The sequence below is a fragment of the Nipponia nippon genome, unplaced genomic scaffold (assembly GCF_047370975.1).
Source record: "Nipponia nippon isolate SJK-2023a ecotype South Korea unplaced genomic scaffold, ASM4737097v1 scaffold_35, whole genome shotgun sequence".
NCBI classification, from domain to species: Eukaryota; Metazoa; Chordata; class Aves; order Pelecaniformes; family Threskiornithidae; genus Nipponia; species Nipponia nippon.
This window is the reverse complement of record NW_028262353.1, coordinates 1661775-1673873: the sequence shown is the minus strand read 5'-3', so window position 1 is coordinate 1673873 and position 12099 is coordinate 1661775. Positions and strand designations below refer to the sequence as shown.

The 12099-nt window shown below is 70.5% G+C and overlaps 1 protein-coding gene across 2 annotated transcripts; it reads left to right on the top strand.

The window, feature by feature from the left end:
• Positions 1-165: 165 nt before the first annotated feature.
• PDE1B (phosphodiesterase 1B) lies at positions 166-12054 on the top strand. 2 transcript variants are annotated; one of them, XM_087771053.1, is made up of 16 exons: positions 166-332; positions 752-887; positions 6672-6785; positions 6876-7061; positions 7502-7568; positions 7944-8060; positions 8171-8311; positions 8754-8854; positions 9218-9343; positions 9429-9530; positions 9634-9754; positions 9835-9916; positions 10007-10133; positions 10282-10418; positions 10627-10740; positions 10826-12054. In XM_087771053.1, the coding sequence occupies exons 2-15, from the start codon at positions 757-759 to the stop codon at positions 10722-10724; spliced, it is 1650 nt and encodes a 549-aa protein (XP_087627179.1). In that variant the 5' UTR covers positions 166-332; positions 752-756; the 3' UTR covers positions 10725-10740; positions 10826-12054. The 2 variants fall into 2 exon arrangements, with proteins under 2 accessions (XP_087627179.1, XP_087627180.1); XM_087771054.1 differs by lacking the exon at positions 166-332 and having other exon boundaries at positions 657-887.
• Positions 12055-12099: the final 45 nt, after the last annotated feature.

Here is a 12099-nt window from a genome sequence, read left to right as displayed (position 1 = left end):
GCCCCGGGGGGGGTTCCGGGGCATCTCCCCCCTCCCCACCGCCCCACACGGGGGGTCCCGGGGCATCTCCCCCCTCCCCATCGCTGAGCGGGGCGGCGGGGCTGGGCGGGCCCCGGTTCCCGGCCCCCGCCCCCGGCTCCCCCCGCCCCTCCCCGCCCTCCCGCCGGTGCCGGTGCCGGTGCCGGCTCGGGGAAAGTTGCGGCGAACCCCGGTCGGCGGAGGCAGAGCCAGCAGCAGCGGGAGGACCGGGACACGGCGGTACCGGTAGCACCGGGGGTACAGGCAGCACCGGAGCACGGCAGGACCGGCGCTTCCCCGCCGAGCATCCCCGGGTAGGAGCGCACAGCATCCCCGGTCCCCTCCGCCGCACGCCGGTGCTCCCCATCCCCGGTTCTCCCCATCCCCCGTTCTCCCCATCCCCGGTTCTCCCCATCCCCGGTTCTCCCCATCCCCGGTTCTCCCCATCCCCGGTTCTCCTCTCCCGGTGCTTCCCCATCCCCGCTGCATCCCCATCCCCGCTTCTCCCCATCCCCGGTGCCCCCCATCCCGGTGCCCCCCCTCCCGGTCCTCCCACCCCCGGTGCCCGGGGATGCCATCTTAGCTCCGCCGCCCGGGCCGGTGCTGCCTGCGCAGCCGCCGGGTACCGGGCGGGGAGGGAGGCCGCTGCCGGGGCTGCGGGGCGGTACCGGCTGCTCCTCGGCCCGGCCCCGGCAGCGGCTGCGGGGCTGAGGGCGCGTCCCCGCCGCCGCAGGGGCCATGGAGCCGCCGCGGAGCCTCCCGGGGCTGGAGCCCGAGCGGGAGGGGCTGGACCCGGCCGGCGGCTGCCCGTCCCCGCTGGAGATCAAGTCCGCCCCCAGCAAGAAGATCTGGGTCAAGCTCCGGGCGCTGTGAGTGACCCCCCGAACCGGGGACCCCCCCCAAACAGGAGACCCCCCCCACCAAACCGGGACCCCCGCGCCCACCCGAGCATCACACCCTGCCGAACCCCCCGACGCCCCGCTTTGGGGACCCCCTCATCCTCCTCCAAGAGCCCCCCGGTGCCCCCCACCCCACATCCCCCTACCCCAGGCAGGACCTTCAGCTGCCCCCAGGGTCCCCCCAGAGCCCTTTGCCCCGGGGGACCCCCCCAGGTGTCCCCCATCTGTGCGCTGCGCCCTGCACCCCCATGCAGGACCCCCCAGTCACCTTCGGGACCCCCCCCTGCACCCACTAGCACCCCCTCGGGGTGGGGGCACCCATGAGCTTGGGGTGGGTCTGATGGGGCGGCTCTGGGGGTGGTGGGTGGGGGCAGGACCCCTCATCCCGGGCGGCAGCGGGGGGTGGGCAGAGGGCTGGGGTGCCCCCCAACTCTGGGGGGGCCGAGCGGGTGCCAGGGTGCTGGCCGGCCCCAGAGAGGGGGTGACACCCCCTGACACCCCAGGGTGCCACACTGTGCCCCCCTCCTCGCCGGGAGGCTCTGGGTGGCCCTGGGGGTGCCACCCCCTCACCCGGCGCACGGTCGTGCTCACGCGTGGGCTCACATGCGCGCGTGCCCCCCTCGCGAACCCCCGGCACGTGTGCTTATGCGCGTCCTCGTGCCGCGGGCGCAGGCGTGGGCGTGCGAGGGGCGTGCACGGCCACGTGCACACACGTGCACGGGGTTGCCCTGCACATGGCGGCTGGCGAAGGCGCACTTGTGCACGGGTGCACGCCGGCAGGGGTGTGCGCAGTGCTGGTGTGACGGAGGGGACACGGGGACAAAGACGGGAGCCGGGTGCCCGTGTTGCACGCTCGTCGGCGAGCCGAGCTGCTGAGTGTGTTTCACACGAGCCCGAGGCCGGGGCAGGACTCAGCCGGGGTGTGAAACATTGGTGCCAGAGCTCTCGGGGTGAGCGTGCAAGCCTGAGTGTGCAACCGGCTGCGCACATTGCTGTGGGCGTGCAAGCGCCCGGTGGGAGTGTGCCGACGCGCGTGCGGAGGTGCGTGCGAGCGCACCTGGGTGCGTGCAGGCGTGAACGCGGGTGGGAGCAGGGGTCCCTGCGCGTGTGCGCGCACGGGAGTAAGCGAGCGTGCATGGGAGCGCGTGTGCACACCCGCGCGCTGGAGCGCACCTGAGCGTGCGGCGGGGAGCGTGTGCGCACGCAGGTGTACGAGCGCGTGGGCTGCGCCGCGCTCCCGCTCCCCCCTGCCCCCGCCTGCCTCCCCCTCCCCGAAATCGCTGGTGGCCGCCCCCGCTGCGGGGGCGTGCGGGGGGCCGGGGGGGTCCCTGCCTGCACCCTGCCTGCACCCCCCCGCACCCCCCCTCCCTGCCAGCACCGGGGGGACAGCGGGGACCCCTGCCTGGGGACCCTGAGGTGTCCCCGGGGTGCAGGATCCCGGCCCCTCGAGCGCTGGGGACCGGTTTCAGGTCCCCCAGGTGGGGATCAGCTGGGACGGGGGACCACAGGGGAAGGAGCTGGAGGGGTCCGGGCACCCATGGGTGCGTGTGGGGCTGCGGCATCAGTCCTGGGGGGGTCCCCAGCACTGGCTGTACCCCGAGGCCAACCCTGAACCCCTCCCTGGGTGGCCCTGGGGACACTGGTGCTGCTCTGGGGGCCTGCGGGGCGCCAGCGGCTCTGCGGGCACCGTCGTCCCCGTGGCAGGCCTGGGACACGGCGGGAGGTGACACGGCGGGGGCTGGCAGCAGCGCAGAGCCGTGGGTGGTGACAGGCAGCCCGTGGGGACCGTGGGCACGGGTGGCACCCACACGGCAGCGTGACGCAGCCCGACCCCTGCTGCCGCTGCCAGGCGGTGGCCGTCCCTCGTCCCTGGGCTCTGCTCAGGGGTCCCAGCTCCGTCCGTGATGGGCGAGTGACACAGGGGTCCCCCATGGCCGTGCCACCAAGGGTGGGTGTCCCTGAGCATGGGTGTCCCCAGGGATGGGTGGCTGGGCGCTGGAAGGTGACGGCCGCCTTCCCCAAGGTCACATTCCCTCGCAGCTTGCCGGGCTCGGGAGCTTCGCGCTGGCTTTGAACGTGACGTCTGGCTGCCCCCCGGCCCCCCTCCCTCGCTCGCTGGCAGCCGTCACTGTCACCTTGGCTGGGGGACACGGTGGCCCCCGCCCGCCGAGCTGGGTCCCGTCGCTGCGCTGGGGCGAGGTGTGGGTGTGCAACAGCTGCGCGTGCCCTTGCACGCTTGCACGGACCGGCGCTTGCTCGTGCGCGCTCTGCTTCGCAGCCGTGCGCCGGCACCTGCAATCAGCCGCGTGTGCGCTTGCACACGCACACACACACGCGTGCAGACGTGCACAGGCGGGTGGGCTTGTGCATCCCTCTGCACGCTTGCCCGCACATGCGTGTGCACAGGTTGCTGCCTGCCGTGCGGCCAGGCCGGAGCGACGCTAACGAGGCTCGGGAGCTCATTAGGTGCTGGGAGGGGCAGGGGGGAGCGCGGGGGCCATGGGACCCGGGGTGGGACACAGAGGGGGACCCTTGGGGGACCTGGGGACGCTTTCGGGGCGCAAGCCCGGCTGCGGTGCGGGTCCCTTGGCGCGGGGCGGCGGCCGCTAATTAAAACAAATTGCAATCAGCCGTCAGGAAATCCCGCGGGAGCCGGGGCGGATGCGGCCCTCGCCAGCCCTCCTCGCCCGCCACGCTGCCAGCGCTCCGTGTCCCCCAGCTGCCAGCCTCGTGTCCCCCCAGAGTGGTGGGGGCTCCCCTTGTCCCCCCACCCATGGCCAGGAACCCTGTCTGCGCACGGTCCCACGGCCCCGCTGGCCCCGGCGTTCCCAGTGCTGGTGCTGGTCCCTCCTGGGCTGGCTGGGGTCACGGTACCGTCCCCTCCTGGGGACTGTCACCTGGGTCAGGGACAAGTGCCAGCATCTCCTGGGTCACTGCCAGTTGCGTCCTTCCCATGGGGTTTTCAGTTGTCCCCAACGTCAGGGGACACAGTGTCTCCTCTCGGCCAGTGACCTGGGGGTTTTGGGGCTGTCCCCGAGGAGCCAGTGTGGTGGGGACCCCGTGGCCCCCACTGGGACCGTGCCCATGACCCCTGTCCCCGCTGCGCCTCACACCGCGCCTCAGTTTCCCCAAGGGACAGAGTTAGTGGGGACAGGGTGGCTGAGGGCTGGCTGGCAGGGACGCGCAGGACCACGCGTCACCCGCACGGCCGTGCACAGCCCCGCGCAGCCTCGCACGAGGATGCGTGACCTCGCCCTGCCTTGCACAGGCGTGCACAGGTCCGGGGGGTCTCGCCCGTCCCTGCACGCCCGCCTGGCGGGGCCCTCACGCCCGCTGCCGGCTCTCGTTAGCGCTAACGAGGCGCAGGGCTGCCAGGAGCCGCTGTGCAGAAGCCACCGCCGCGTCGCTCCCCCGGGGTTTTCACTCGGGGCTGTGACCGCGGTGACGTTCCCGCCACGGGGACACGGGGTGACGGTGCCGGGGATGCCGCGTCCCGGCTTGGGGCTGGCCATGGGAGAGGCATCGGAGGGGCTGGCCTCTGCCCCGTCCCACGGGACTGTCACCGCGTGCTGTCCCCCTCCCCGCGGCTTCAGGGTCACCCCGAGGTGGCCCCCGAGCCGGCCCCCGAGCCGTGGGCTGGGCTGGCAGCGTCACGGGAAACCGCTGGCAGTGGGGAGAGGGGCCACCGGCCTTGGGGACTCTGTGCCCAGGTGGTGGGGACCCAGCGGGTGCTGGGTGGGCAGTGGTGGGGACCAGTGGGTACCGATGGGGACCTGGTGGGTGCCAGGTAGGCGGAGATGGGGACCCAGTGGGCATTAATGGGGACCCGCTGAGTACTGGTGGCAGTGATGGGGACCAGTGGGGATCCACTGGGTGCCAGGTGGGCAGTGATGGGGACCAGTGGGTGCTGGTGGCAGGGATGAGGACCCGCTGGGTGCCAAGCGGACACTAATGGGGACCAGTGGGGACCCCGTGGGCAGTGATGGGGACCAGTGGGTACCAATAGGGACCTGGTGGGTGCTGGTGGCAGTGACAACGAGGCCTCCAGGAGGGGACAGGGTGGCCGGAGGGCTGAGCCAGACCAGGACAGGGGCCAGCAGCTGCCCCGTGTCCCCCCCCGACCCTTGCCCCAGCCCGGGGGGAGCCGGTGGAGCCCCGGGGGCCCGTGCCAGCCCGCGCCAGCCCGTGCCAGCCGGCGTGCGAGCAAGGCGGCTGCAGCGGGAGACACGGCTGATGGCTGCGGGGGTGGCGCTTCCCCGGGCGGCCAGATGGGACTCCCCCTCCCCTCCCCGCCGCCGCCTCCGCGCCCCCTGCCACGACAGACACACGGACACACAGACAGATGGCCGGGGGCCGGCCGGCTGTGGGCACACGTGTGTTCAGGCGTGTGTCAGACGGGGAGGGCTCGCCCGAGGCGCGGGCTGGGGAGAGGAGTGTACGGCTGTGCACACGTGTGTGCTGCGTGCACGCGTGTGCGTTGGTGGAAAGGTGTGCATGTGTGTGCAAGTGTGCACGTGTGTGTGTGTGCACTGTGGGGGGGTATTTGCAGGTGTGGGTATGCGTGGTGCGTGTGTAGCTGTCCCGAGTGGGCACTTGTGTGCACCGTGTGTGTGCATTGCTGGGCAAGCGTCTGTGTGCACGTGTGCATGCCTGTGTGCACATGCCTTGCACGTGTATTTGGGCATGTGTGCATGCACGTGTGTGCATGCACGTGTGCCCCTTGGCACCCAGCGTGGGGAGGTTTCTGGGGGGGAAACTGAGGCATGGTGGGGCAGGGGGGGCTGAGCACCCTGACCCCGCCATGGGTCCCCAGGATGCACAGGCATCCCGCTGCAGGGGTGTCCCCCCCTCAGGCTGTCGTCCCCCCCCCCCCATTCTGGCTTTGTCCCTGTCCCCAGGGACGTCCCAGCGGCTGCCGTGGCCCCGCTGACCCCGTGGGCTGGCGGGGACTTTGTCCCCGGTGTCACCCCGGGCCCTGCGCAAGGCTGGGAGCACTGGAGCTCCCGGGAGGGTGACACGGTGGGGACGGCCACCCTCGGGGCTGGGGACAGGGTGACCCCCGGGCTCGCGGTGCCGGACTTCTCCAGTGTGGGGAGGGACACCCGCCACCCCCTGCCCCCACCCCTGCCCAGTTCCCACAGCGGGGGTGCCCCCTCCCCGGTGCTGGGCTCCAGGTGCTGGGTGCAGGATGAGCCCTGGGCGCTGATCTCTGGGTGCTGGGTGCAGGATAAGCTTTAGGTGCTGGGTGCTGAGCTCTGGCTGCTGGGTGCAGGATGAACCCTGGGTGCTGTGTAGGTGCAGGCTGAAGGGTTTTGGGTGTGGGATGAGCTCTGGCTGCAAAGTGCTGTGTACCGAGTTCAGGATGAGCTCTGGGTGCAGGATGAGCTCTGGGTGCAGGGCGCTGGGTACTGGGTGCAGGATGTGCTCTGGACACAGGGTGCTGGGTGCCATGGGCTCAGCTCTGTCTGCCGGGTCCTGGGTGCCCCTCGCGCCCCCCAGCCGTGCCATAGCCGCGCTCCCCTCTCGACCCATCCCTCGCTGCCACCATCACTCCGGGGGTCCCCGGGCGGGCACCCACCACCCCGCACCGACACAGGACGCGTGCACACACGCGCCTATAGGCGCTGCCCACGCGTGTCGAGGCGTGTGCATGGGCGCATCCAGCCGCAGGGCAGCCGGGGACCCCCGCCGCTGCCACCCACCGCCACCCCTGTCCCCGGGGAGGCCGGTGACGCGCTGCCCGGCTGCCCGCAGGCTGCGCTACATGGTGAAGCAGCTGGAGACGGGCGAGGTGAACGTGGAGGAGCTGAAGAGGAACCTGGAGTACGCGGCCTCGCTGCTGGAGGCCGTCTACATCGACGAGACGAGGTGCGGGCGGGAGCCCTGGGGCGGCAGGGGGACATGGGGGACGATGGCCACCCACCCTGGTGCCATCCCACCCCGTTCCCCATCCCGCAGGCAGATGCTGGACACGGAGGATGAGCTGCGGGAGATGGGCTCGGACGCGGCGGTGCCCTCGGAGGTGCGGGACTGGCTGGCGGCCACCTTCACCCAGCAGGCGCGGGCCAAGGGGCGGCGGGCGGAGGAGAAGCCCAAGTTCCGCAGCATCGTTCACGCCGTCCAAGCTGGCATCTTCGTGGAGAGGTGGGTGCGGGGTGGCACCCCCGGGTGGATGGGGGGGTCGGGGGGGGGGCATGGCTGGGATGGAGATGGGGGTGAGAGCGTGGTCCCTGGGGGGTTTGGGCTGTCCCGTGGCACCCAGGGGCTCTGCCTGGCACCCAAGGGGGTTCTCGGCACCCAGGGGAGTCCCCAGCACCAGGGACTGTCCCCCAGCACCCAGGTAGGCCCCCAGCACCCAGAGACTGTCTCCCATCACCCAGGGGGGTCCCCAGCACCAGGGACTGTCCCCCAGCACCCAGGTCTGTCCCCAGCACCCAGCTGAGTTGCTGAGCACTCAGGTCTGTCTCTTGCCCCCAGGGTCTGTCCCCCAGCACCCAGGTGGGTCCCCTAGCACCCAGGTGGGTCCCCCAGCAGCCAGGTGGGTCCCCCAGTACCCACATCAGCCCTGCCTCCCCCCGTTGCAGGATGTTTCGCAGGACGTACACAGCCGTGGGGCCCAGCTACTCCACCTCCGTCCTGAACTGCCTGAAGGTACCGTGGGGCGCGGGGGGCACCCCAATCCCCCCCAGGGATGCTGGCACGCTGCCCCGGCCTGGCACTGCCTGGCATGGCCCCCCCTGCCCACACTGCTGGCTCTGCGGGACTTGGACTGGGATAGCTGGGGGAGATGGCACCCAGCGCTGCTGGGCACGGCTGGGCATCACTGGGCATTGCTGGGCATGGCTGGATGTTACTGGGCATGACTGGGCATTGCTGGGCTTCAGTGGACATTGCCTGGCACGGCTGGGCATCCCTGCGCATTGCTGGAGGTTGCCTGGCATCACCGGTCATCGCGGGGCACGGCTGGGTGTCACCGGGCACTGGGCTTGCCCCGGCGCTGGGGTTAACGCCCCTGTCTCCCCGCAGAGCCTCGACCTCTGGTGCTTTGACGTCTTCGCGCTGAACCGGGTGACGGACGATCACTCCCTGAGGACCATCGTCTTTGAGCTCTTCACCCGACACAACCTCAACAGCCGCTTCAAGGTACGCCTGTTCCCGTGCCCACCCATGGGTGCCTCCGGGGCTGGGTGCCTGGCAGGTGCCGGTGGCTTCGCACACGAGTGCATCCGTGAGCACGTGCGCCTGTGCCGCAGATCCCCTCCGTCTTCCTGACGACGCTGCTGGACGCGCTGGAGGCCGGCTACGGGAAGTACCGGAACCCTTACCACAACCAGGTCCACGCTGCCGACGTCACCCAGACCGTCCATTGCTTCTTGCTCCGCACCGGCATGCTGGTACGGGGGCGTGGGGGGTCCCACGGGGGTCCTGGGCCACGTCTGGGCTGGTGCCCGGTGCCGGTCTGGCTGGTCCAGGTGATGCTTGTTGCCACGGAGATGGCGCCACCTTGCGACTGCGCTGTCACCATGGAAACGTCACCAGGATGATGGGGGGACAGGGTGACCCCGGCGTGGGAGGGCGGGTGGGCACACGTGGGGTGACACCTGGCACATGTGTGCGCCCTGTTGTCCCCACACGGCTGTCATGGTTGTCACACGCACATGCACACACTTGCAGCCGTGACAGGCATATGTGGCCGTGCACGTGTGTAGTCCCACGCAGTCATGCAAAAACACGCACACAGAGGACCCCACACCCATTTGGCCCCGTGCCCCTTGCGGGGTGGCACTGGAGCACCCGGTGCCCGTCCCCGTCCCCCTGATGCCCGTGTCCCCCCAGCACTACCTGACGGAGATTGAGGTCCTGGCCATCATCTTCGCTGCCGCCATCCACGACTACGAGCACACAGGCACCACCAACAGCTTCCACATCCAGACCAAGTGAGGGCGGGTGGCACGGCACGGCGCGGGTGACACGGCACGGCATGGGTGGCATGGCATGGTGCGGGTGGCAAGGCACGGCATGGGTGGCGCGGCACAGCATGGGCAGAGCAGGCAGGGCTGGGGACTTGTTATGGGGACACACGAGACACTGTGGGGCATGGAAAGGACTGAGTGGTGCCCTGGGCGTCCCCAGGCATCACCAGTATAGCTGGGATACAGATGCTGCCACTCTGGGGCCACCCAGGGCCACCCATATGGCCAGGATACAGTCATGCTGGCACCCTGGGGACATCCCTCTCCCCGGGGGGACTCAGGCTGCCCCCAGCCGTGCCGGGGCCCCACTGTCCCCTCCGTCCCCAGGTCGGACTGTGCCATCCTCTACAACGACCGCTCGGTGCTGGAGAATCACCACATCAGCGCCGTCTTCCGCATGATGCAGGACGACGAGATGAACATCTTCGTCAACCTCACCAAGGACGAGTTTGTGTAAGGTCCCCGTCCCCATCCCCGGGGCTGTCCCCAGCCGGGACGTGGGGCCCTGATGGCGTTTCCCCCCCTCGCCGGGGCGCAGGGAGCTGCGGGCTCTGGTGATCGAGATGGTCCTGGCCACCGACATGTCCTGCCACTTCCAGCAGGTGAAGTCCATGAAGACGTCCCTGCAGCAGCTGGAGCGGTGAGTATGGGTGCCCACCCAGGTCGGGGAGGGGGGGGTCCCGGTGGCGGGGAGGGGGACGTGGTTTTAGGGACAAGGCTCAGCGCCAGGGTCCCCTCCCCAGGATCGATAAGTCCAAGGTGCTGTCGCTGCTGCTGCACGCGGCCGACATCAGCCACCCCACCAAGCAGTGGTCGGTGCACAGCCGCTGGACCAAAGCCCTGATGGAGGAGTTCTTCAGGCAGGTAGGGCGCCCGCGTCCCCGGGGACGGGTGGTGGGACACGGGGACCACCCCTTGGGGACACGTCTCCCTTGCCTTGCCAGGGGGACAAGGAGGCTGAGCTGGGGCTGCCCTTCTCGCCCCTCTGCGACCGCACCTCCACGCTGGTGGCCCAGTCCCAGATCGGTGAGTGGTGGTGGGTCCCCATCCCCTGCCACCGGCCCCGCCACGGGCAGGGGATGTCCCCATCGACGCCGTGTCCCTTCCCCACCGCAGGCTTCATCGACTTCATCGTGGAGCCCACCTTCTCGGTGCTGACCGATGTGGCTGAGAAGATGGTGCTGCCCCTCGCCGAGGACGGCACCAAAGCCAAGGGCAACCCGGTGGCCAGCCAGCAGGCCAGGTTGGCCGCACCATCCTGCCTCAGTGTCCCCTTCCCCAGGGGGAAGTGGTGGGGCTCAGCCTGGGGGTGGGGGGCACCCACTTATTTTGGGACCTGGGAGGTGGCCGTGGTGGCTCTGCCCTGCTCCCAGCTGTCCCCGTCCCCGCAGCTCGCAGTGGCGGCAGCCGTCCCTGGATGAGCACCTGGAGCTGGGGGACATCAAAGCCGACCTGGCTGGATTCCGCTCCACCTGGGCCAAGTACATCCAGGAGAACAAGCAGAAGTGGAAGGAGCGGGCGGCCAGCGGTAGGTGACAGCCACCGCAGCCACCGGGGAGAGGATGGGGACTGTCACAGGGATGCGCCAGGGCTCCCTGGGTGGGGAGGTGGCCCAAGCACAGGGTGGGTGGCCCCCAGACTCGTGGGGTGGGTGACACCCAGAGGGGGGAGAGTTGGGGGGTTCTCAGCCCCCGTGGGTGGCTGGAGCGAGCCCCCAGCCCCGCGTCCCGCCGCAGGCATCACCAACCAGGCGTCCATCGAGGAGCTGTCGCCCTGCGAGGAGCAGCTGCCGGCGGCCCCCAGCCGGCACAGGCAGAACGGGGACGTGGAATAGCACCGGGAGGAGCGAGGTGGGCACGGGGGGTCCGGGGGCCAAACTGGGTGAGGGGGGGGAGTGGTGGCACCGCTGTGACTGTCCCCCCCCTGCAACGGCAGGTCCTCGTCCAGCCGAGTGACGCCGTCTCGCCCAAAGTCTTCGACGCCATCGAATTCAGCACCATTTGCAGGGAAGGAGCCGCCCGGGGCCGCACAAGGATTTGTGCCAACCTCCGCGCCAGGAGCATCCCTGGGGCCGGCAGCCCCTCAGCCCGGCCAGCTCCGGCTGCCTGTGCCAAACTGGCCACCGAGCCGTGTGGCCTCAGGCCACGGGTGACGGTGACGCCGACCCTCTCACTGCCACACCAGCGGCTGCCTGGCCCCTGCCGCTGGGTTTTGTCCTTATGGCTTTTTAAAAAAGCTGCTTCTCACCCCGCTGGGTGCTTGGGGGGAGCTGGGGATGATGATGGTGGTGCTGGGGACAGTAGGGGACCGAGGGATGGAGGAGCCGTGTCGGGTACGTTGTCACCTCGAGGGCCACCGTGGTTCCCTCTGTTCCTGCTGGGTCTGTCCAACCACACCGCGATGGGTGGCCCCAAACGTCCCCTACGTGCCCTGAGCAGCCCTGTCCTGGGATATGTGTCTCTCTGTCACCCCGGGCTGGGGACAGCTCCCTATGGGACCTGTCCCCAGGTCCGCTGACCCTAAGGGCACCTCAGGGCTTCCCCTCGGGGCCCTGCCCCGCGCGGCGTGGGCGAGGCTGGGAGACGCGGGGGGCAGCGAGGCGGTGACGGGGCAGCGCGCGCGGGGGCACGGTGGGAGGGCAGGATTGGACCCTGAAGTGACAGTGCCAGCCCCCGGTGCCGGCATCCCCCAGCTCCAGGGGTCTCCAGCACCTTCTGGCTCCGGTGTGCTTCCAGCATCGCTGGCTCCGGCGTGACTCCAGCATCCTCCAGCTCCAGCATGCCCCCGGTATCCCCCCGCTTCCTCGGCCCCGCCATGCCTCTGGCATCCCGGCCCCAGTGCGCCCTGCGCATCCTCTTGGCATCCCAGCTCCGGCATGCCTCGAGCATCCTCCGGCTCCCGGCGTGCCTCCAGCCTCTTCCACCTCCGGCATCCTCCTGCTTCGGCATCTCGGCTCCGGCCCCCCTGCCCCACCGTGTCCGTCGCCCAGCGCCCGGCCGCCGCGGCACGGCCCGTCTGTGTTTGTACTTTTCTACCCTGCGGTAACGCGTTGTGTCCCCACCCGGTCACTGCTGGCAGAATTCCACCTCGCGCCCACCCACACACGCATGTGAAACGAAGCGCCGCTGCTAACGAGCAATTAATAAACCGTACACCACCACCAACCTGGTTCCCGCACCCTCGTCCCACGCACTGGGGACCCGGTGCCG